The following is a 22,426-nucleotide window of genomic DNA, read 5'->3' on the forward strand; positions in this document are numbered from 1 at the left end:
CTTGAAAAATATGAATCTACCCTCTAAGAGACTCTTACAAAGAAGTGCAGTTGATGTGAACTATATATTTATTGATTTCATCTTATTCTATGTAATCAACAGACATATTCTGACAATGACCAACAAAACATGCAACCCCACTTTTAGGTGTCATATTTAGACCAATGCAACTTAAAGTAAAAAAAAAATCAATAAAATAATGGAGCTAATGATGAGAAATGACCGGCTCCAGCACCAAGGACACTGACCTGACATTACTGAAACCACCACAGTCCATTACTTTACAGCGGTCCCAGGATGAACTGGAGCCAACAGTAATGAGTTTGAGAGTTTGTTGGCCCTGGGATCAGGTCAGATCTTGGCTAACGACATCTATTAGCATGATGTAATTGAGTATTTGACAAACAATTATTACATAATCAGCAAACTACTTCATGACAATACTGCACATCCCCACGTCCACTGTTACGCAATAGGGACATATGAGGAATACGAGCCTCTCTCTTTAGTAAAAATTACATTGTACATATAGGCAGCAGCTGCCAGGACTCTTCTATATGTTGCACAGCTTATCCAGACAAGACAGCCCTCAAGGACACTGAATAAATGCTGCAGCTTTAGATTCAACACAGAGAGTTCAGGCTAGAGACCAAAGTCAGAAAACACACAGGATCCAGGGCTTTGTTTTTTTTTTTGCATTCGCTGGGATCCTCTCACTCTGAGCTGATTCAGCCCAATAACCTTAAATTGAAGACAGGAAGACAATGGCTATCCTCCTTGTAAGTGATACCACCCCCCCCACCCGCCCGCCCCCCTCGCTGTCAGCCAGGATCATCTGTCGCCGCAACAGGACACCCTTTAGGAATGTGGTGCACATGGCGATTCACGCTACACATACATCGCCTCCTGAGCCGCTGGGGGAAGCTGCCATAGATACAGAGGTGGTGGGTGAGAGGAGGAGGAGGAGGGGGTTCGGATGGTGTGCTGAGGGTGGGGGGGGGGGGGGCAGCTCGCACAACATGCACACATAAAGAGAGAGACAGAGACAGAGAGAGGGAGGCAAACAGGCAGGCGGCTAGCATACCGTTCGCTCCAGCTTCAGCACCGACGATTTCCCCGGCTCGTATTCAAAGATGCTCTTGGGCTCGGCGCGGTACTTCCTGGTGTCTACCTTTTTATCCGGGGGCTCCCACTCGTTCCTGTGGAGAGGCGGGTGTCAGGGAGGGGTGGTGATGTGGGATGGGAGAGAGCCAATCCTTATCAAGTAGTCTCCATGGCAACCGGCATAGGCTAAGATGTTTTTTTTTAATTTAAACATGACGTCTGTCCTCATTATCCCTGCTCTCTCTCTCCCTCTCCTCCGCTCCTCCTCTCTCTCTCTCTATCTCTCTCTCTCCCTCTCTCTCTTCCTCTAATGATGATATGACTGAAAATCCAATTCATGGTTGAGTCAAATCAGTAATTCAATCAGGTAAACCAGATTGGTCCCAGTGACAAAAAACAGAACGCCTCATTTCCCCGAGAGAATTTCTTAATTCACAGCCGACGCTTAAATTACTGTTCAGAAAATCACTGAAGTCTGACTCTTAAATAATAAAAAAACAAAACACAGATCGATCTTACACCTGTTCACACCACACAAACACACACACACCGACAAAAACATTGCATGAGTGAAATCCTCAAGGAAATCCAGGAGCAGCAGCAGCAGCGTTTATTACACCCTTACATAAAACTGAGGAAGGAGGAAGGTCAGGGCTCCACATGTCATCTGCAGTTTATCCTCCATCACCTGTCCTCCTTCATCACGCTATCACTCATTTCTCTGAGAGGAGATCATCCTGTGTCAGTGCTGACACGTGTGTGCGTGTGTGAAGCTCAGATTTGCCCAACCAGAAAGGGGAAGTGTCTTTCCTGTTCTGTTGTGCACGGTCATGTTTCGTTACATAAATCTGCAGCGTGTGTGTGTGTGTGTGTGTGTGTGTGTGTGTGTGTGTGTGAACAAAGAAGAAAACAAAATGTCACAAGACACTTTTTTTTTCTTCCTGGAAGTACTGTAACGTTAAAGTCACAGTGAGAGAACATGCTCATTGTAAACACTCATCTACCATCACGGGCCATGGGTTCATATATATCATGGGAGCTCTGCCTGTCAGAGAAGCAGACATAAATAGGATTTTTTCTGGTCGTGTGGTTGTATCATTTCTATACCTTGTTGTTGAAAGTGTGATGGGATGTAAACAGCTGGAGCAGGTGAAGGTCACTAACCTTTTGGCAGAAGGTTTGAGGGAAGAGGAGCGAGTTGGCACCGGCATGGAGCGACCTCTTGAATCCACCTCTGCGTCGCTTTTTGACCGTGGGACCGATCTCACTGAAAACGGATACATAGAGTAAATCAATGGGTGAAACTTAGACACATTAACATAACCAGTATTGATATATATAAACCCAGACCTACAACTCACCATCTTCCAAGTAGCCAAGTGGGGTGGGGCCATCCTCTGAAAGAAAGAGGCAGAAAACATTCAAAAGTTGTTTATTATCATTTTGTAAGTGTGCCAATCTCAGCTACTTGAAAGGTAATCAACACAGCACAACGCTAAATTATTCAAAGGCTTTAAAAACACTTTTTCCAGTGTTTGTCCTCCTGCCTCACACCTTCCATTAGGCTAGGCATCAAATTAAATCAAAGTGTGTCAAATCAAAGCGTTTTACAGGAAGCATTACTGAGGGATCTAAAACGGGATGTGAGCGTCAATGAGCATCAAGGCTCTGAATAAGTAATGCACTGTAAAGCAGGAACGCCACAGCTGGCACAGCCAGAGTGAGCCCTGCGTATAAGTTATTTATTATCTTTGAGATAATATTTACAGAGTCAGATCAGTCACAACGACACATGGAGGGCCTTTGTGTTGAGCTGAGACTGAGAAACCCAAAGAGGACGTCTGGCAGCTCCTCCTCCTCTGAGATGAACAGATCCAACAACACAAACTCTAAACCATCCACAACTTAACGCCAATCACTAATTGGTGGAGCTTATTATGAACAACAAACACTGAGGCCTCCACTAAGCCCATGATTGTCCACAACCTCAACGCAGGACTGCAGCAGCACCTAGTGGCCGTGACCCTATACTGCATCCCAGTCACAGTCTGATCATGTTCATGAATTAGCATATATAAACAAGAAACTGATAATATTAGATGATTAATAGAAAAAAACAGAAGTCAAGCTATTCTGCAGCTAGTTTTCAGTTGTTACGATACTATAGTAATAGTTTGGTAGAATTACACCACAAGGTTTCGTGCATCCTAATTATCAACACACATACAGTACAGGAGCAATGACAAAGAAGAGAATTTGTCCGATCTGTGTTTTCCAGTCTGTGTGACACTTTTATTTAAATCCAAATCACTGATTGGGATCAAATGTATTTGTGCCACTCATACCATCAAACTCTAACATCAGGATCAGCACGAAACTTGCAATGTACTTAGAACTGATAGAAATAGTTACTCTACTGTGAGGAATGGAGGGAAAAAGATTAGTTTAAAGGTCCCATATCGAATTAAGTGATATTTCAGTGTCTTTTTGATTATAAATGCCTTAAAAACCAGCCGTCAGGATTTCTGTGTCTTAGTGATGTCACAACGAAGCAGGATTTGGTTTCACAGAGCGTGAAATCTGCTCTATTTTTATTGGATCACTCAGAGCGTGGAGGCGCTGTGCTGGCTGACACCAACCTGTTGTCACTAGAGCTCCAGACAGAGGAGATGGAAAACTGCACCGAGATGGTTTTTGGTTCAATAAATCTATGCAAGTGATGACAGTGTGTGGGAGCTTTTTCTTATGGTTCTTAAAACCACAAGTATATCTTATGGATCAACATTTCAAATAAAACACTGGGGGAGTGTAAAATATGGGACCTTTAAATCCTTTCAAATACTTAGGACATCTTCAAGGTTATGTAGTTTTGTACTTCACATGGGATCAGTATCACAGCTGAAGTATTTGAAAGGGCCCGGGATGGCTGCAGGTTAGTAAAGCTAACAAGAGTTACTGCCATCGGATACCTTTTGATTTCATCTGAATGTCATAGTTCTCAGGGAAAATGTAGGTGGGGCGGTAAGGGTTTTCCTCAATAGGCTCTGAGCACAGTGATGGAGAGACAGAGGACAACGTGACATAACATACAAACACATATAGGAACATACACAAGGCTTGGACACAACAGAGAAACATGACAGGAAAAAGTGATCAAACATACAGAGTGGAAATGATGATCAAGTCTTACCAGGTATTTTGTGTATCTGTTTGAACATTGTCTTATACCAGTCTTTGGACTTTTCAGTGTTCTGAAATTAAAATGTGGACATTTTCAATCAATAACAAATCAGTGAATAACAAGTTTTTCCACTTCGAGCAGGAGGAGAGCAAACATTTTGTCTAGCTACTAACTTTAACACTGGCTGCATTTCATTAACATGTGTCAGTTCCAGTGCTAGAGTATTTGTCTATGCCAAGCAACTTTGATTACTTTTGCAGTTCAGTTATACATGTGGATTTCTGTTACGTCAATAATTTTCTATTTCTGAATTCCCCTCCTAGGCGGGATTAATAAAGTATTTTCTATTCTATTCTAATATCTCCTACAATGTATGCTTTTCTATTAGAAAAATTAGATCAACATTATTATAATGCAAGAAATGTGTTTTATATACTTCACTGTAACATCATGTGTTCAATATGAGAACAAAACAGCCATTAAACCTCTGCAGTCTTAATCTGACGGTAGGTGTTGTCGCTCACCCGTACAGGCACAATGGGCCTGTTGAGAGGACTGAGGACAGGGGAGTGCAGTGACAGTCGCAGCCTCTTCCCATCCATGTCAGGGACAGGACTCACTGAGTCTCTGCCAGGATCAGGGCTTTTGTCTCTCTCTGGGGTTGTTTCTGTTAAAAAAAAAAAAAGTCAGACAAAATGTTCACAGCAAATTTAAAATGACACATAACACATGGGACAAGTTCAGTCAGGGATCTGGTGCGAGAGTTAAAAAGACTTGCAGGTGACATGTCATGGACCACATATTACCACAAATATTCATTCTGACATGAGGAAAACACAAGTGTGATTATAACATTAACAAATCCTGCATCTTTCATCCCCAGGTGGACTTAAAGCCTGGACTCTGTTTAGTTGATTTCCTCTTTGTCCCAGTGGGCTTCCTGCATTTTGTGATTATCTGCCCACTGCAATTAGCTGCACCTGTGACTCGTTAGCGACTGCCCCTCTGTGTGTGTGTGTGTGTGTGTGTGTGTGTGTGTGTGTGTGTGTGTGTGTGTGTGTGTGTGTGTGTGACCTCTTTCTTCCACAGTGTGTCTGTTCCCTTTGATGTTTCTTTGTGTTCTTATGTAAGTGCAACCCTCATTTCATACTATAGCGTAGTGTTATACTTTAAACTGAGGCCACAGCTGATAAATATAGCACAAAGCCAAATGCTAAAACCTACTGAGTCAGTCAGTAATAAGTTCTTAACAGTGCTATTTAAAAACAGCTAACATCAGCCATTACAACTGTAGCACCTAATGTACTATGTAATGAAGTAAGGATGTGTTTTATTGCTGATGAGCTGAATTGAAACCATTGTCGACGTGACTGGTGCGACCTGTGGTTTTCCTGCTAACACAATTCAAAATATCAACTGTAACAAAAGGATTGTTGTGATGTGTGTGTGTGTGTGCGTGCGTGTGTGAAATACTAATTATCAACCCACACAGAGTATCTGAGGGCAGCATATCCTGTGTCAACACCAGTTTATACACATATATGAGTTGTTCTACTTTGTTTTGCACCACAAAACTAAGCAAATAGTAACACTTGAGATATGACATTACATCTTTATCTAATAGACACTTGGCAAGAGATGGCAACAAGTGATTTGTGAAGCTGACAATGCAGTCAGCATCCAGAGAAAAGAAAAAAACAAGAACAACTCAAAACAACAGTGCTATCGATACAACTGATAAAACCTAAGTCATCTACAAACAGCACGCAGGCACAGGCAGCAGAAGTCGGGGTAGGAAACACCTATCAGCATCTACAGTGTTATCTCATGCATTTCTAACATCCTGTTGTGATGTTATCTGCCCAGTCCCACCCTCCCCCCAAGCGAAGACTCATACACAGCTGCAACCAACATCCTCCAACCACTGCACCCACTCAAATACTAAACTGCATGGCAAATGAATAAACTGTCAGTGGTCTGATTTGCCAGGACCTCCCTCTGGTAAATCATTCGCCTCTAGCGGTAAATCATTCCCCTTGTTCTGCTGAGGAAAAGGTTAAAAGATTGGATCATCCTCCCTTTAAACATGGGGGATGATGTGGTGCATTGTAACCACTGGACATTTGGACATTCAGGTTTTCCATCTATGACCACATGAGCACTGGGCCACTGACTTTCACACTGCAGCGATCTCGCTACTTCAACTACAGAACGTCGCTGCGCTTTTCTTTTTTTTTGGTAACAGACAAGAATGATGACATCACAGTGCAATGCGATGAATCTAATGTTAATTTAAACAGACGTATTTTTGGCTTCTCGTGTGTATTTCAGATAATACAAACAAGCAGAGAGAGTGAGTTGGAGACAGTGACGGAGAGAGCAGCAGACAGGCCAAGATGAAGCAGCAGGAGAGGGAGGGGAGGAGAACGGATCAGCCAAAATGTGACACAACTTTGCAGGAGAAATGCTTTAAAGATTACACTTGTCTCCATTACTGCCCCTCCTCGGAGGGTGTCTTCTGTTTCTACTGCGCTCAATACTCTGCAACACAATCAGTCAGCTTACTTCAAAAGCACATTCTGCATTTTTGTCAAGACTGATTCTCAAAACCAGTGCTCATAAAAACAGCCGATTCACGAAGCAGCTGTGATGATGATGACACTGGTTGAGGAGCCAAGGCCTGTTGCTGTGAAACTACTGTATCATGCAAACCTGAGAGACAACTGCATCACTCCTGCTTCACAATTTCATGCACGTATAAAGTATGAGGAGTACCTGACAGAAACTGTCTGGGGGGGGGGCACTGTGGAGCCATTAGCCACATCAATATGCAAGACCCATAAAACACTTTCACAGGGTCTGACGTGTGTGTAAGAGTGTGATAAGTTTTTGAGTGTGTTTCTCAAAAAAAGTGTTAACAGAGCAACTACAACAGGGAGCACTGCTCAGGCCCTGATGCTAATAAACTGACACAAACACAGATCACATGATCAAAACAACCGACTTGCCTTCACTCAAGAATAACGCTTTTTCAAAACAGACATGGTCATAAAACAAGACAGGTGAGAGGGGGTCATGTTATGATTCCTAGACCAAGAACTAATGCCATGAAAAAGAAAAAAAAGGTTATGTTTAGAGACATTTCTGGTTGGAATAAGTTGCCATATCACAACCCAAGCAACAAGTAAAGAAAGTAAAAAAAACAAACAGCTAAAAAGGTTATTCTTGGGTAAAGGCCTGACGAATATGTGACCTGTTTTTGCTGAATTTGTTTTATGAAATTGTTATCTCAATGTATTTGGTAACTTGTTATAAATTTGATTGTTGGCAGGTGTGTGTACTTGTGTGTACTTGTGTGTGAGTGTGTGAGTGTGTGAGCGTGTGTAGGGGGGAAATTAGTGATGAAATTGTATTCATGCATGTATGTACGTAAAATATTATTGTAATTTGGATTTCTATGCATGTTTTAACATGGACCCCAGGAAGAGTAGCTGTTGCAGGAGTAACAGCTAATGGGGATCCAAATAAACAAATACGCACGCATCATTACAAATATCTATTTGATATCTTCAACAAGCCCCTGGTGCATACCTTTCAAATGAGAAAGATGCTTTTGCTGCACTGTTGTGAGAAAAAGACAAGACACAGACAAGACAGTGAAATGTGACTAAAAAGTGAAGCACAGAGAGAAAGACAAGGTTAAAGGATCACAGACAGTAAGACAGACAGACAGACAGACAGACAGACAGACAGACAGACAGACAGACAGACAGACAGACAGACAGACAGACAGACAGACAGACAGACAGACAGACAGACAGACAGACATATTAATACCGTATGTTCATGTGTGTTATGTCACAGACTGGTGCGCTCACCTCTGTTGTGCTGCAGCAGGACTAAGGTGGGGTTAACTGTGCTCGTGCAGGGATACGCAGAGCCGGGCGACACTGTCATACAGTTGTGAAGGTCAGTGAAGGATGGAGCCTGGTTTTCTTTTATGCTTTCTGGCGAATTGGCCTGAAAGGGACAGAAAATGTAAAAACTTTAAAATCCTTAATTAAAGACCTTAAAAGGAGGAGACCACACAGTCCTCATAATTGTTAAACCGCAAAGAGCTGAGCAAAGATCCGGAGTTAAATGGGCTGGAAGTGAACGTACCTGGCACTGAATGTTGTTTACAGGAGGTAAATCAGCTGTGATGCTGCTGCCTCCCTCTGCCAGTCCTGCTTTAGAGCTGTCTCCATTAATCTGACTCGTCCAGCCGCCTGAAAAGAGTCCAGAGCTCTCTCAGTTTGGCAGAATAAAAAGCACTGAGGATGATACTGAAAAGTACAGCATTTCCGTGAACTTATCACACCAAAACCAGAAAGCCATAAGAGCTAATTGCTGATCAAATAAATCTCCATTTGTGTCCGTTGGGTGTGAATGATTTCTTTTGGTGGTTTTCATGCACAGAGTTGTTAATATCCCCTGAAAAAGGAAGAAAAAAAAGAAAAAAAGATTCTCCCACAATCTCTGAACTTTGTCATCAGGACAAAGCGCCCATTCACTCCGCTGCATAGGCCGTTTGTTCCAATGGCCTTTATATTCAGTCTCTACAACAATTAAAGCATCTCCCCAAAAGCCTTGGCCGGCCTCCAGTCCGGTTCCACTGTGCTCTACGCAACAAACAAGCCCACAGTCAAGGCCCCCTGCTCCAAAGTGCAGTGTGGGCAGGCCACAACAAAAGAGCCCTTTGATGCTCTCCTGAAAATATGAGCAATCGCCCTTTATCACCACTCTGAGTGTGCCCAGTGACTTAGCACAGATTTCAAAACGTGGCGAGTTATATAATCCTGACATCAAAACAGAGCTGTGGAAGGCACGTGAGGAATCCTTATGATGAAATGTTTTCTAAATGGCAGCAACATTCACATCCTCCGTCCACATTCTGCAGCTGCTCCTGCCTCTAAATACTTTTCTCATCATATGGAGAGGATGTTAGGAAACAGCTGTGACTCACTCGGCGCTGTGATGACGTTCGGCTCTTCGCTGATGCAGCCCTCGTCGTCTATGTGGACCAGGGTGGCCCTCAGGGTCACGACTCCTTTGCCTTTGCACACTCTGCTGGGGTCCAGATCTGCACACATTCAAAAGAAGAGTCTCACTTCCACAGCTCTTCATTGTTCAAGGCAGAGCAGTGTCATTTTTCTGTACCGTCAGTGCTCGCCTGCCTCAGAGCTGCAGGGAATCCAAGTTATCACTACCTCACGGCCCAAATCACCAAAATAGAACTGTAACATCAAAAGCAGGTCACTAATTTAATATCCTGTAGTGCCATAAAACTAATTGCCGTGATCACACCATCAGCGCTGGAATTAGAGCGGCTGGAACCTAACCAACCGCTATGTTGTTTTTTTTTGTTGTTGTTTTTTCAGGTTATTAAAGTGACACCTCGTTATTGACAAATGGGTTTTTAAAAGCATCCGTCTAAGTTTACTTTGCGGGTATGAGGTGTCCCACAGTTGCAGGCGCTGAAAGATTGATGAGGGCGGAGGGATACGTCACCTGAGGCAGGAATCAGGTCAGGAGAACCCTTCATGGTTTTCAGGGGCGTGATCTTGACCTCGCAGGCTGCTCGAGGACGTGAAGGGACTGAAAGATACACACACAGATACAGAAACAGGAAGACATTTTTATGTGTGTTTAAAATGTTATACAAATATCAGTTAAGGTAAAGAACAAAGTAAAACATATTACAAGAGAGATTCACCACGCTATGAGATAATAACGGAACGTTACGAGACAGAGTTGTTTTCAAGGCAAATGCAGAGAGGTGGTTTTGCATTAATTTACCTCGAAAACAACTCGAGGTAACAACTTTCGTTATTATCTCATACAGTAGCGTGGCCAATGTGCAGGTCACAACTTGTCCACAAGAATGTTTTGGAGTTGTTGGATTGCTGAGTTTGATGAGGGAAACCAAGAAATTCCATGAGTCTCCGTAGCATAGCTCTGAGCAGCTTGCGGCTCTGCTCCGCCGTTCTAAAAATAGCTTGCACCGACAATTAAAGGTAATGAACCTACTGCTATGACTATAGGGATTATGGCAATGGGCCAATTTGCCAAAATGTTGAACCATCCCTTTAAGTGCTTATTCATACTGTATATCTAACATGCATTATTTACTACTCATCATCACCTATTCATTTAAGTAAATAGTAAAACTGTTCATCGTATAACAAGTACAATATGCAGTGGCCAGCACATTTAACCTTAAGCAGGTGTTTAACATCTCTTTGGCCTGGAAGACACAGTTACATAATCATAACATAACATCAGTGAGGTTCAGTGAGGTATGTGATGTAGTTAGGCTGAGAGCTGAACTTACTGGGGGATGCTCTCGGTCTTAGACCGCCCTCTGCTGGAGAGCTCTGAAAAAGACACACAACACAGAGACTTGAAAAGTGAAGTCAAGGAGTGGGTATCTGGAGAGGGTACATAAATCACTGTGGGTTACGTAATTTAAAATGACCCAGCAGATAAACAAGAAGCAACACAATCAATCAAAGATGATCACATTTGGTTTGTTTCTCCCACCGCAGGGCCGAAGGCAGAGAAGTGTAGTGACTCATCGTTGTCTTAAGATTTTCTGTTTCACTTCACTATGAACATTTATTGAGAAACTAATGGAAATCCCCAGCAGGTGTCACCCCCTGCAGATAGAGTAGCCTACATTCACTGATGTGTGAGATCTCCAGACCGGTGCTTTGCTGCAGTGTTGGCTTGCAGCATACACTGTTGTTTATCGAGTTGCAGTATTACACATAGAGAAAAACTTCCCCATATAGAGATGTCTCGACTGTAACTTCCACTGTGGAGTCAGTGCATCGTCAGATGTAGTCAGGGCCCACGAGCGGCTAATGAAATTGTGGTGGAACTCTGGTTGGGTTACACAATGAAATGAGATACAACACAGTCAGACAGGAAGGCTGTGAACTTCAAGTCATCTGTTAAAATCCAGTCTACATCACACAGAAACTCCACATATTATTTGTTTGTAATTGAAAACTGACCTGACAAAATACAGTAAGAGCTGGAGATATATCATTAATAAGAAATAAGAAAAATCTTTCAAATAATAATAAAAAAAAGCAATAACCTCTACTGTTTGATACAACAAACTAATATCTTTAAAGATATTTTCTTCCATCTAAAACTCATCTCACCAATATTAAAAGTCGAAGCAAAGGGAGGAAACAGTGGCACAGATCAGATCACTGCTGAAGAATAATAATAAAACTCCAGTAATAACACTCCAATGCAATAATATGACAGTGATGCCTATAAATATGAGGCCAAAAACAGAAAGATCCCTACGTGCAAAGTGAATTCAAACACATGCTGAGGATGGCGACAGTAATTAGTTAAAGCTCAGTTAAGACTCCGTTAACTCAGTGGGTGGTCCTCTCAGTCACTGAGACTTTAATTCTGGTGACGTCTCCCTTTGCGTGACGCTTGCAGCTCTTTCACATTTTGCGAGGAGGAGGTTTGCGGCCTGCATCGGACCTCACATATGAAGTCAAAATGTAATCTGCGTTCCCCTTTAAGGACGAGCAGGGAGGGCGTGAGAGAGAGAACAAACAAAATGTTAATCTGAGCTGCATCAGTAGAGCGACGCAGAGGCAACACCAAGGCCACCAGAAAAGTAGCTGTGAAACACTTCCCATCACTCGGCCGGGCCTCCCATTGTGCTCGGCCAGCACGTCTAATTTAGGAGACATCCCCATTTAAAATGCAGTGGAAAGGGCTGATTGAGTCAAACACACACACACATGGACACTCATGCATGAATACAAACACACTTAAACAGTATTTTTAATCCATCTGGTATCTATTCTGATATAATTTTTTAACCTGCTTCTTGTTATTGCTTTGCTTGTGTGCGTGTGTTTGTTTGTGTGCATGAGTGTGCACTCTGTTTATACATGGCAGTAAATAAGCCAACCTGCAGAACACGCAGGGGACTGATGTTCCAGCTGGAAACCTCCACAAATAGGCCTAAATGGATGAGGGAAAATGGGAGGAATTCCAAACAAACCCCATGGGGCCATGAGGCAAAAACCTTTTAAAACATCTTCCAGAGCCGGAGCGGAGCCGTCCCACAGCATCAAAAACTTTGTGTATTTATTTCCTCGCTTTTTTAGTAAAAACCAACTGGCTTCCTGACCCCCTGCATCCCAGAGAGGCGATGCATCCATGATCTCACTTCCAAAAACCATTAACAGACATTCCTTCGAGGAGCTCTACACTGATCTCAGCCCTTCTTCCATCGTATCCTCGGATGAACCCCCAGTATTAGCGAATATACTGCCCAGTGGAAAGAGAAACGTGGGAGTATATGAACCTCTCACTTATAATAGATAATGGGACGATGACAGCTCGCACCGTTCGGTTGGCTGTATAAACACAGGAGAGCAGAGATTACCCTTGGCCTTTTTAGGAATAGATGCCTCCGTGCAGAGAGGAGAGCAGCGCAGGAGCTCTGGACCAGCCTGCAGCGCCCGGGGGCCAAGACAAACAGGAAAATAAAGTAGAGGCTTTATCGGCCAAACTCTTGTAAAACTGCAGTTTACCTAAACACACCATCATCCCATATAATCAGAGAAACCCTTAGAAGTCTCGCCTCACAAAAACAGTCAATTTGGCCCAAAAACAGATGGATATGAAGTCAAAGCGGGGGGCTCAAAGTTCAGCAGATAGTGAGATAAACTGAGAAGATCAAAGGTCACGTGTGTTTAATTGATCTGGTGTCGTTAGACTAGATCTGTGAACTCTGAGAGGTGTGACTGACAGTGCGTCTGATCGTATGTAGAAGCCGTAACTTCTCAAAAGTGAAAAACCCAGAACAGAGCAGGTGATGTTCATGTCACAGAACGATCATAAAAATAAAAAAAAATCACAGCCAGACAAACGTCCTCTCAGTTAGTGATGTGTGTATCGATACTTCCAATACCAAACGTGTCCGTTTTAGGATCAATACTCATAAGAAAGTATCAATACTATATCCAGTCTACACTAATCCGGGGTTAACAACTATTTTTATCACAGTAGACCGTTATTTTGCTACTTACAGGACATATTCCCCGCCGGTTGGAAGGGACTACATCTGCTTTCACCTCTGAGGCGAACTATGATTGTGTAAATTAATCCGCACACACAGCCACACACGCGTCTCACCTCATAGACCTAATGAGAGCAGGATTAAAGTTTGGATGTTATTCTTGAGAAAAAGTGTTGATAATGAAAGAATAAGAAAGATAACCTGTGATTTATTTGCTGCTACCTCAGAAAAATTTCAGAATATTCCTTTAAATGTGAATTCAAAGTAGTCCTCAAAAGTACGCCCTAAATTAACAAATGTTCCTATATTTATGCCATATAATTGTAGGAAATGCACTTTCCCACATGCATTTCATGTCTATTTCTCAGTGTTTTATTGCCACTGACAATAAAACTAAACCAAAGAAAGGTAGTCTGTGTTTTAGTGTCATTGCAAAACTACAATTTGAAACTGTCTGTTTTTTTGTTCTCTCTTCATACATGAAGCTTTTGTAAAATGTAGCTATATCGATATCGGCAACACCACCTTTGGTTATATTTGGTATCGGATCGGAATGAAAATCAGTGGCATCGCACATCACTACTCTCGGCTCAGACCAGTGTGACTGTCAAGAAGCTGGAATACACAAACCAGATGATTCATCTTGTTTACAATTTCCTTCCACTCAACTATGTGACACACACACACACAGAATGACTAAAATACTTTTTCCAAAAGGCTGCGATCATCCGCCAGCATCTGTGTTGATCTAGAGATACATTACCTACCCGATGATGTGAGTCCTTCCTTCGTCCTCATGCATCAGGTCCCTCTGAAGCCCCCCCTGAGACGTCTGGCTGAGCTATGAGGGTCCCATCCAGGGGGGACGGTCCCAGCTTTGACCTTGACCCTCGCTATGTAGGGGGCCTGTTTGTTTTTGAGAACAGGCGTGCCCAGATGGAGCTGTCACCACATGCCACCTGGGAATGTGGCACCCACTCAACAGCTGTGCAGGCTACCATATGAAATCCTCGTCCACCAGCGGACGAGAGACAGACAGAGAGACGGGGGGGGACAGACTGACCGCGGGGGGACGGCTGGAATCTGCTACTGGATGACTCAACCTTAATACCTCAGTTAATGTGTGATGGAACCTATGATACAGATATCTCTAAAAAGTGATGAGAACTGATGGACAACAGAAAACTGATAATTCCCTTCATAATATTTGATCAGTTTACGACCCAAAGATGTTCAATTATCTACGACATCAAAGAGACAGAAAATCTTGAATGTTTCTGTGAATGTTTTTCCTGAAAAAATTAATGTAACAATTATGTAATTATAAAATTATCTAGTTATTAGTCTGTGTATTAACTGGAACCAAGCAGGACGACACACACAAAGACCGGCTGACTTCAGTTTGCGTTCAAATTAAACAAACAAGACAAAATGTGTTATTGTCTGTAGAGTATATTATTATGACACAAGCTGCCAGAGGTCAGTGGTTAGACTGGTATCAATCCTCCAACTCTAGGAGAAAAAAAGTAAATATCTGTATTTCCCAAACCACTCTTTAAAAGATTGTGAGACATTAACCTCAGCTCTGAAATACACTCTATACAGGCTTTAACATCAAAGCTAAAAGTCAGATTTCATTCCAAATATATTTTTCCCACAGATTTTCCTGTTAATCAAAAACAAACATTTATTAGAAACATTACTGAGCAATTAAATCACAGTAATAAATTAAATGTTCAAAGGAAGATTCCTGTTATGAGTCTTTGATCACAGAGAAATTTCCATCTTCATCTGTGGGGAAAATAAACTGGATGGTATCCAACAAACTTATCTAATTCCAGTAGATAGAATAAATTTCCATGAAAATTGATTTCTTTTTTTCCCTTTTTGCTGAATAGTTTTATAATTATACTGTCTACTGGCAGCAGCACTCACTTTATCAGGCTCCAGATTCTGTCTGAGCACAAAACAAAGGCGTGGTGGTACCGAGCTGAACCATGATGTATTTCACGCAGGGGGTCTATGCTATGTTCACACAAAAGAGCTCTCATCACACGCTCAGCTGTGCTGCGGTGGGAGAGAAAGGGGCCGTTACGTAACACCGTTTGACTTCTGCTTTGTCAACAAATGGCAGAGAGGGGAGAAGCTATCCAGCGCTGTGCGTGGATCCCACCAAACAGCTCCAAACATGGCTCGAACGGGCCTCTCCGGAGCAGAAGCTTACCACCCCCCCTTCCCCTTAATTGAGAAGAGACCCCCACCTACCGCCCTCCACCCTCCCAACTCTCTTCCATAAACAGCTTCCACGCTGGACAGCAGCCTGGGATTCTACACATTCCTCAACCCAGCTATTTGAAGTTCATTTCAAACAACTGCAGCATAAAAGGAAATGTATGTAACTTACACAGAGCGGTCGTTACAGGCCTCAGAGCGGGATCATACATCCATGTTGATAATGGACGGAGCTTAAGACGAGACACTGCCTTTATCCCTCTGTTCTCTGAACCTCACCTAATGAAATATGACATTAACGCAGAGACTTAACTTTATAGTTATCTCACGGTATCACTGTCATGTTTGAGGCTGATTCTGAGGATCTTTTGTGGTCTTAGGAATAAAAAGTCCTTTTTTCTCGAGGAGAGAACTAAAGCAGCCATCACAGCGAGCCAATGAAAGCTGTGTCCCTCTGCGAGGCCTGCAGCTTGTCAGCGTGTCCATGTGAAGTCCTGACAGTTACTGGACGTGACCATGGCCAGATCCCCGGGACAGGGAACACTTGGCTGGCACGTGTGAAGGTCCTGAGGAAGGACTGGAGCTGGCTGCGCAGACCAAACCGCCTGTTAGAGACACTGTGTTAGAGAGCCAGGCTGCTTCTAACGGGTCTGCTAGGCTTTTAGAGCCAGTGTAATAAGAATGTCTGCGAGCTGACAGTTTACCCAGGGTGATACATCTTCACAGCAAGGGCTCCAGGCTACACTCCAAGAGCGAGAAAGCTTGGATCACTGGGCCTGAGTGAGGGTAAACATTAAACTGAATATTCTAGTAGCTTTGCAGCATCTCTTCAGGGGACTCTTAGAGAGTTTACTTTTGTAGGTGCTGAGTGAAAAGTTGAAAATAAGAGAAGCTTATGAGCAAATAAGGAGAAAAAGTCAGCGACACAAGTGGAAAAGCAACAACCTAATGATAAGTTTTCGAGATGATATGGTGGTGGCGCTTAAAGCTACAGTTTGCAAGTTGACGAAAGTGAAAGTAAACTCTGCGACTTTGTCGGAAATTTCAAGACAAAAGACGTAGCTGACGGTGTATCGTCTTGAAATTTCCGACCAAGTCGCGGACTTTACCTTTACTTTCGTCAGCTTACTACACCGTGTACGAGCTGCGATTGGCCGCTCCTCCTGCTCCCTCTACCTGACCGGTGGAGAATCTTCGGTCGCGGTGGATTTCGGCAAATACGATCACAGGCTGTAGTTGGAGCCAGAGGAGTTGGATTTTGTCCTAAATTACCCATTTAATGTCCGACTATCAGAATATAGTGACAGTTCCAGCAAATATGACGGAATAATTGTTACCAACTGAAGCTTTAATTTGGGAATATGAATGAGAGGCACAGATGATGTTCATTTTAATGTCATCACTAGTTAATGAGCTCAGCTGTGCACAGGACATTCCTCCTGGCTTAGATAATAGGCTGAACTGCACATTAGGTGAGCTGCAATGACAACTCAAATCATTGTCTTAGAGGGTGCTGAAAGTGTTTCCTCGTCTCCGCTGGATATTTTGACTCCGGCGTGGAGTGGAAGCTGTGAGTGTGTTCCTTAATATAACTCTCTGAGCGCCTATGTGACAGGACTACTTGATAATTGAGTCATAGGATATGGCGGCTAAACGTGAATATAAACAGCGATGTGATAATCCAGCAATTTTAAGTGCTATGAAGGTATCCTCGTGTGAAATGAGCGTGCAGCGGGACTCCAGCGGGTCCCCATCATCTGTCTATTTCAGGAATGCCGGGCTCTGACTCGTCCCGTCACACCCAGACACAAACACAACAGGCAGCTCCATCAATAACACCCTGGCTCCATAGGTGGCAGCACAGATATCAGATAATTGTGGCTGTTTATTACATGTTGTGTTGAGTGATTTATAAACCTGTGCTGCATCAGTGTCACCTCATAATTCTGGTTTAGTCTGCGTGGGGATGAGTAAGGACATCTGCTGGTTCTCAATGAGACATCCGCCGACAACTGCCATGATGCTATTGTTTTCCATCAGTTGTTGACATGCAACACAGGGGAGAGGGTGGAGGTGCGGTGTTGGTGGAGGTGCGTATGGAGGCGGAGAGGATGTGCTGTTTACATCCATCACCGGAGCATAAATTGTCCTTTCTCTGCCTCGTTTACATGCGTCTATGATCAGGGGGCTTCTTTGTGCCACGGACCTTGAAAAGCTGAAGCATAACACTTCACTTCACCATCCACTTCAGCCAATGGCAGCGGAAAGAGAAAGACGACAGGGGTGGGTGGGTGGGAGGAGGGGGGTTGCTAAGCAACTTGTTGTAACATTAACATAGAGTGAAAACAGAAACCTGGTGTCTGGCTGAAACATCCGGCATGATCCAAAGTGATCCGTTATTCACTGTAAAGACGAGGCTGCTTTCAAGCCTATATGTACTGTCACTACAATGGTCCATATGGGTGCACGTCAGGTTAATATCCAGCTTCACCACACAGGTACCACGAACTCGGACTAATGGTTTAGGCTCATTTTAAGACATATATACTGACTAAAAAGAAGATCATTAAATGAATTTGGTATTGTCCAATTAACTTTGAATTACCTTCAAACATACAATAAATTATAGTCTAATAATTAGTTCAATATTATATAAAGGTAGGCATCCATGTGTAGTGTTACTATAAAGCAGGTCTAGTTTCTGTAGGCTATTAATACTGTGAAGGTATTAAAGCCACCATTCAAGGAATTGAGCCTTAAAACCAGCCGCCAGGACTTCTGTAACATTGTGATGTCACAACAAAGCAGTCACCAAGCCCCGCCCACCTACTTGGACAACTTGGTTTCTAGGAGTGTTTGAGTGAAACCTGCTGTACTGTTATTTGGTCGTTCAGTAAAGTTCAGTAAAGAGTCAGCTAATCAGAGAGGATCAGAGCCTCTTCTCTTGTGATTGGTGCACTGACCTGTTGTTACTAGAGGTCAACAGTTCAAATAAAAGACTATAAAAGTGTAAAATATGGACCTTTAACCCTGTTCTGAACTCATGGGTACAGCAGACCTTCGCCACATGGGTCAAAGTAAAAGGTCAGAGATAAACTTGTTTGGCAAAGTGAATTCTACTAATCTGTGGGTCAGTTTCACTTGAATCCACATATTGCGACTAGCTCATAATTCACAATACTGTGTGTTAGATTCCCAAACCAAACAGAGATCAACTTAGAAAAACAGTGCTGGCAATCTGGAGGCCAGCTGGCTTTGGTGAATCTTTGAAATTCAGTTTAGAGATTTATGTCTCTGAGGGTCGCTCCTCTCAAATCTAGGGGATCTGTGTAATGTGACTCTGAACAAGCTTCATAAAACATTAACAACTATGCTGAGTTCATACCAACACATGCAGTCCTCACTCTACAGGTTTCTGCTGTCATGTCCAGCTCAAAAGACTGAAATACAACACTTTGACCTTGATTTATTCTGACTTTGAAAAGCGGGAACTAGATGTTTCTATCTTATAAAGGCAAGCGCCAACTTCACATTCGGTTTTTATTTATTTATTTATTTATTTTTTGTGCAGTGGTTTGTTGCACCCTGAAATTCTGCCAGGATGTATTAATGCTGCAAAACATAATTGTTATGGAAATTTAGAAAGAAAATCTTTTTGGAATAAACAAATCCTAAGCCTGAGTCATTGATATTTGGCACCAAGGCTGGTTAAACCAACAACCAACTCTGGATAGATGCATTACTGTAACCTGGGCACATACTTATGCTTAGCAAAAAAAATGCTAGCTCATATGTGACTTGCTTTACACAACAATATGTGCAAAAGGTCATAGGGGCTTGCCTGATATTTGACTGACTTGAGAGGAAAAAATGGCTTCTAGCTGAGCCCCCGGGTACCACACACATGACTGATGTACTGTATGCTCCGTTTGCACACACAAACCTGTCACTATCTCTGTGCAAACATCTACAACTCCTGTGCTCGCAGGCTGTAAACCAGGAGCCTGCTTCACACGATGCTCAGACCACTACTGAGTCAATATTCCTGAGAGCCTGAAAAACTTGTTATCCAGCAGTGAGCGGAGCGTGGACCTGTGCTGTTTCACTCCGTGACAACACACTTAAGTTAAATATAATAATAATAACTCAGCTTTGTCTCACACATACAGACACACAGCTAATGGATGTCTTGTTCTCTCTGGGTAAACAGTGTCCACATACAATTTCTCCAGTCCAGTGCAACTACATGAGATAAGAGTGTGATATTCTGAAATGAGATGTTCACATTACAAAACACTTCGACTTTGACGGTAGTTTTGGGGGGAAATCAGTCTGACTGCTTTGCCTCTGTGTGCGAGGCCGTTTGATTAATTATTTGTGGAGGGGTTAATATTTTATCAAGCTCGTGTAGAATCATGTTACGCAGATCCGCTGGAGTGAAAAAAGAGGGAATCATTGTACTGTAGTGATATTATGAATGAAAACACGAGCAGAGACGAACACATCCGCTGAGGGTCAGAGGAAGATGACACAACTCACTGACGGTGGTCAAACTAATTTAACAAAGATGGTGGTGATTTATTTTCTTTTTCTACTTCAGCATCCAAAAACTTAACCTTTGACGTGAACTTTATAATAGCTCTTATTATGATGTTTTTTTTCTTCTTGGTGGCAGATTAGCTCCAAATAATCACTATTTATAGACATATTTGTCATATTCATATTTCATATAAATGTGTGGAATGTGTCACATCTGACCTTCTACTTCTTTAAAAAGTCCATCCTGGCTGTGCTTTGATGGAGCACAAGTGTGGATACACACACTTGTGCTGTGAGGCAGTTGTTCGTGTCACATGCTGCTCATTATGAGGCCTCATGCAGACCTGTTTGTCAGACTAGAACATGAAGTTTACCATTCAGGTCCACTGTGTCAATAACTGCAGGGAAAACTCACACTATCACCAGTGTGCATCTACACAACACAGTCATGCTCATAGAAACTATAGTGGGAGACAATAAAACAGTGTGAAACCGCTGCTAATGCACCTCACCAGCTGTTTCACTACTACAGTATTACATCCACTGCATTTTCACCTTCAGTGTGATCTCATCAAACATGCAGCAGCCTGACCTGACGACGCTGTGGTAAAAATGACAGTTCAATAAACTATTCCCAACACCTCCGTGCCGCATTATATGCATTCCATTAACAGCATGGTCCTGATGTCACAGCCTTATTGTATGCATGTGGAGTGGCCGGTCTGCTCCCCATGACTCACAATGACAACCGCTAACAGTGAGGCTCCACCGCTGGCCAGCCAACTTACACAAACACCCGCACCAGAGAGGATTTATTAGTCATTCATAATAATAAAAAATGACAGCAGGCAGAATTTCAGCAGGGAGGGTTTCACTCCCTGACTTGAGTATTTGGGGATTTCTCCAGGGCATTGAGCTTCAGAGTGCGGCACCCATGGCGGGTCGCATTTCCACTGTATGGATCTGTCTTTACTGCAGTAACTGTCCCAAAGCCAGAGCGCCCATCTGCTGAGATGCCAAATAATATAAAATGAAATGACTCAGAGCAACACTTCTATTTGATGGAGACTGCTGGTGTTGGTACTGACAGGACTGGCTGATTAGTGAGAGATACATAAGTGGTGCTGGTTCTGCATCATGGGATAATAACACAAAGTCAGCTGTTACGGTGCCAAGGTAGAAAAAGACAAAATAAGAAAAAGGTGAGCATGGATAATGATAAAGAAATGAATACAAGGCAGTGAAGAGCCTCAGATGGAGCCACAGACAGACGCCTGCTTACCTCTGTGTGATGGTAATCCAGTGTTGTAGTCGCTGCTGCAGACACACTTCACTGAGCTCTGCGCGACCGACGGCTTCTCCCAGCAGCGTCCTGACAGCGCTGCACTCACCGGTCCCGGCTGCGTCAGCGGCGCCGCACTACTCATCCACCGAGCACCGGGGGGGCCGGGCCGCTGCGCCTTCACAATAAAAGCCGTGTAGGGCTCCATCAGCTGCCGATGGGCTGAAAAACAAACCTCGCTGTTTAGCAATCAAATTGCTCAATTATATTGATTGTAGCAGTGACCTACAGTGAGGCGTTTTGGTTAACAACTACTGCGATGGTAAACAGTAGAGAGGCGAAGTTCAAGTTCTGTTCTTGGGATCAGTTATGAACTTTATACACAATCCATAGTCACCATTATTAACACGAAAAATAGAGAAAAGGTACATTGCAAATAATCCTGACTAATGTGTCTGTGTAATATCTCATGATGCACGATGTAGGCTATTCACTAGATCCACACAATTTTACACATCCTTCACTGACTGACAGTTCAGGTTCAGTTAGTTTTTTTTACTACTTTACTTCCACTATATCAAATCTTTATATCTTTGTTTGTTTTGTTTTTTAACCACTGTAATTGTCAGGTTTTTTTCTGCAGAAAAGTTTACATGTTAAACAATTAATAAATGTAAAAATACATAAATAGACTCAATAAAAAAAACAAGCATCACTGTTATCTTATCACATGTCTTGAGAAATGTAGGCTAATCTTATTTTTTAACTGTGATCAAAGTTTCGTAGTAAATATTAGCTACAGTAAATTTTACTTTGAAAGTTTTGGCCGGAAGTCCTACCTGGCTAATATCACTCAGACTTTGTGCATATGTCTCATTATAGGACTTCAGTGTTGCAGTCAGAGTTATTTAATATAAATACCAATTAAGGCATTCGTTATTTTGGTTGAACTCTTAAAGAGACAGAATCAACCTACAAAGTT

The 22,426-nt window shown here is 42.7% G+C and overlaps 1 protein-coding gene across 6 annotated transcripts in view; it reads right to left on the reverse strand.

The window, feature by feature from the left end:
• sorbs1 (sorbin and SH3 domain containing 1) overlaps positions 1-21,556 on the reverse strand; it is a 45,441-nt gene extending 23,885 nt beyond the window's left edge. For 3 of the 6 annotated variants that reach the window (XM_085800469.1, XM_085800468.1, XM_085800466.1), the window contains exons 1-13: positions 21,445-21,556; positions 10,659-10,701; positions 9,836-9,922; positions 9,291-9,407; positions 8,447-8,553; positions 8,164-8,305; positions 7,877-7,906; positions 4,810-4,952; positions 4,295-4,355; positions 4,074-4,148; positions 2,466-2,501; positions 2,269-2,371; positions 1,085-1,199 (exon numbers count right to left, since the gene is read on the reverse strand). In XM_085800469.1, coding sequence (XP_085656595.1) covers positions 1,085-1,199; positions 2,269-2,371; positions 2,466-2,501; positions 4,074-4,148; positions 4,295-4,355; positions 4,810-4,952; positions 7,877-7,906; positions 8,164-8,305; positions 8,447-8,553; positions 9,291-9,407; positions 9,836-9,869 — 963 coding nt within the window. In that variant the 5' untranslated portion in view covers positions 9,870-9,922; positions 10,659-10,701; positions 21,445-21,556. The remainder of the gene's footprint in view (positions 1-1,084; positions 1,200-2,268; positions 2,372-2,465; positions 2,502-4,073; positions 4,149-4,294; positions 4,356-4,809; positions 4,953-7,876; positions 7,907-8,163; positions 8,306-8,446; positions 8,554-9,290; positions 9,408-9,835; positions 9,923-10,658; positions 10,702-21,444) is intronic. The other 3 variants (XM_085800472.1, XM_085800470.1, XM_085800471.1) reach the window with 1 other exon arrangement.
• Positions 21,557-22,426: the final 870 nt, after the last annotated feature.

This window comes from Trachurus japonicus, chromosome 15, assembly GCF_045865225.1.
Source record: "Trachurus japonicus isolate A0001 chromosome 15, Traja_1.0".
NCBI lineage: Eukaryota > Metazoa > Chordata > Actinopteri > Carangiformes > Carangidae > Trachurus > Trachurus japonicus.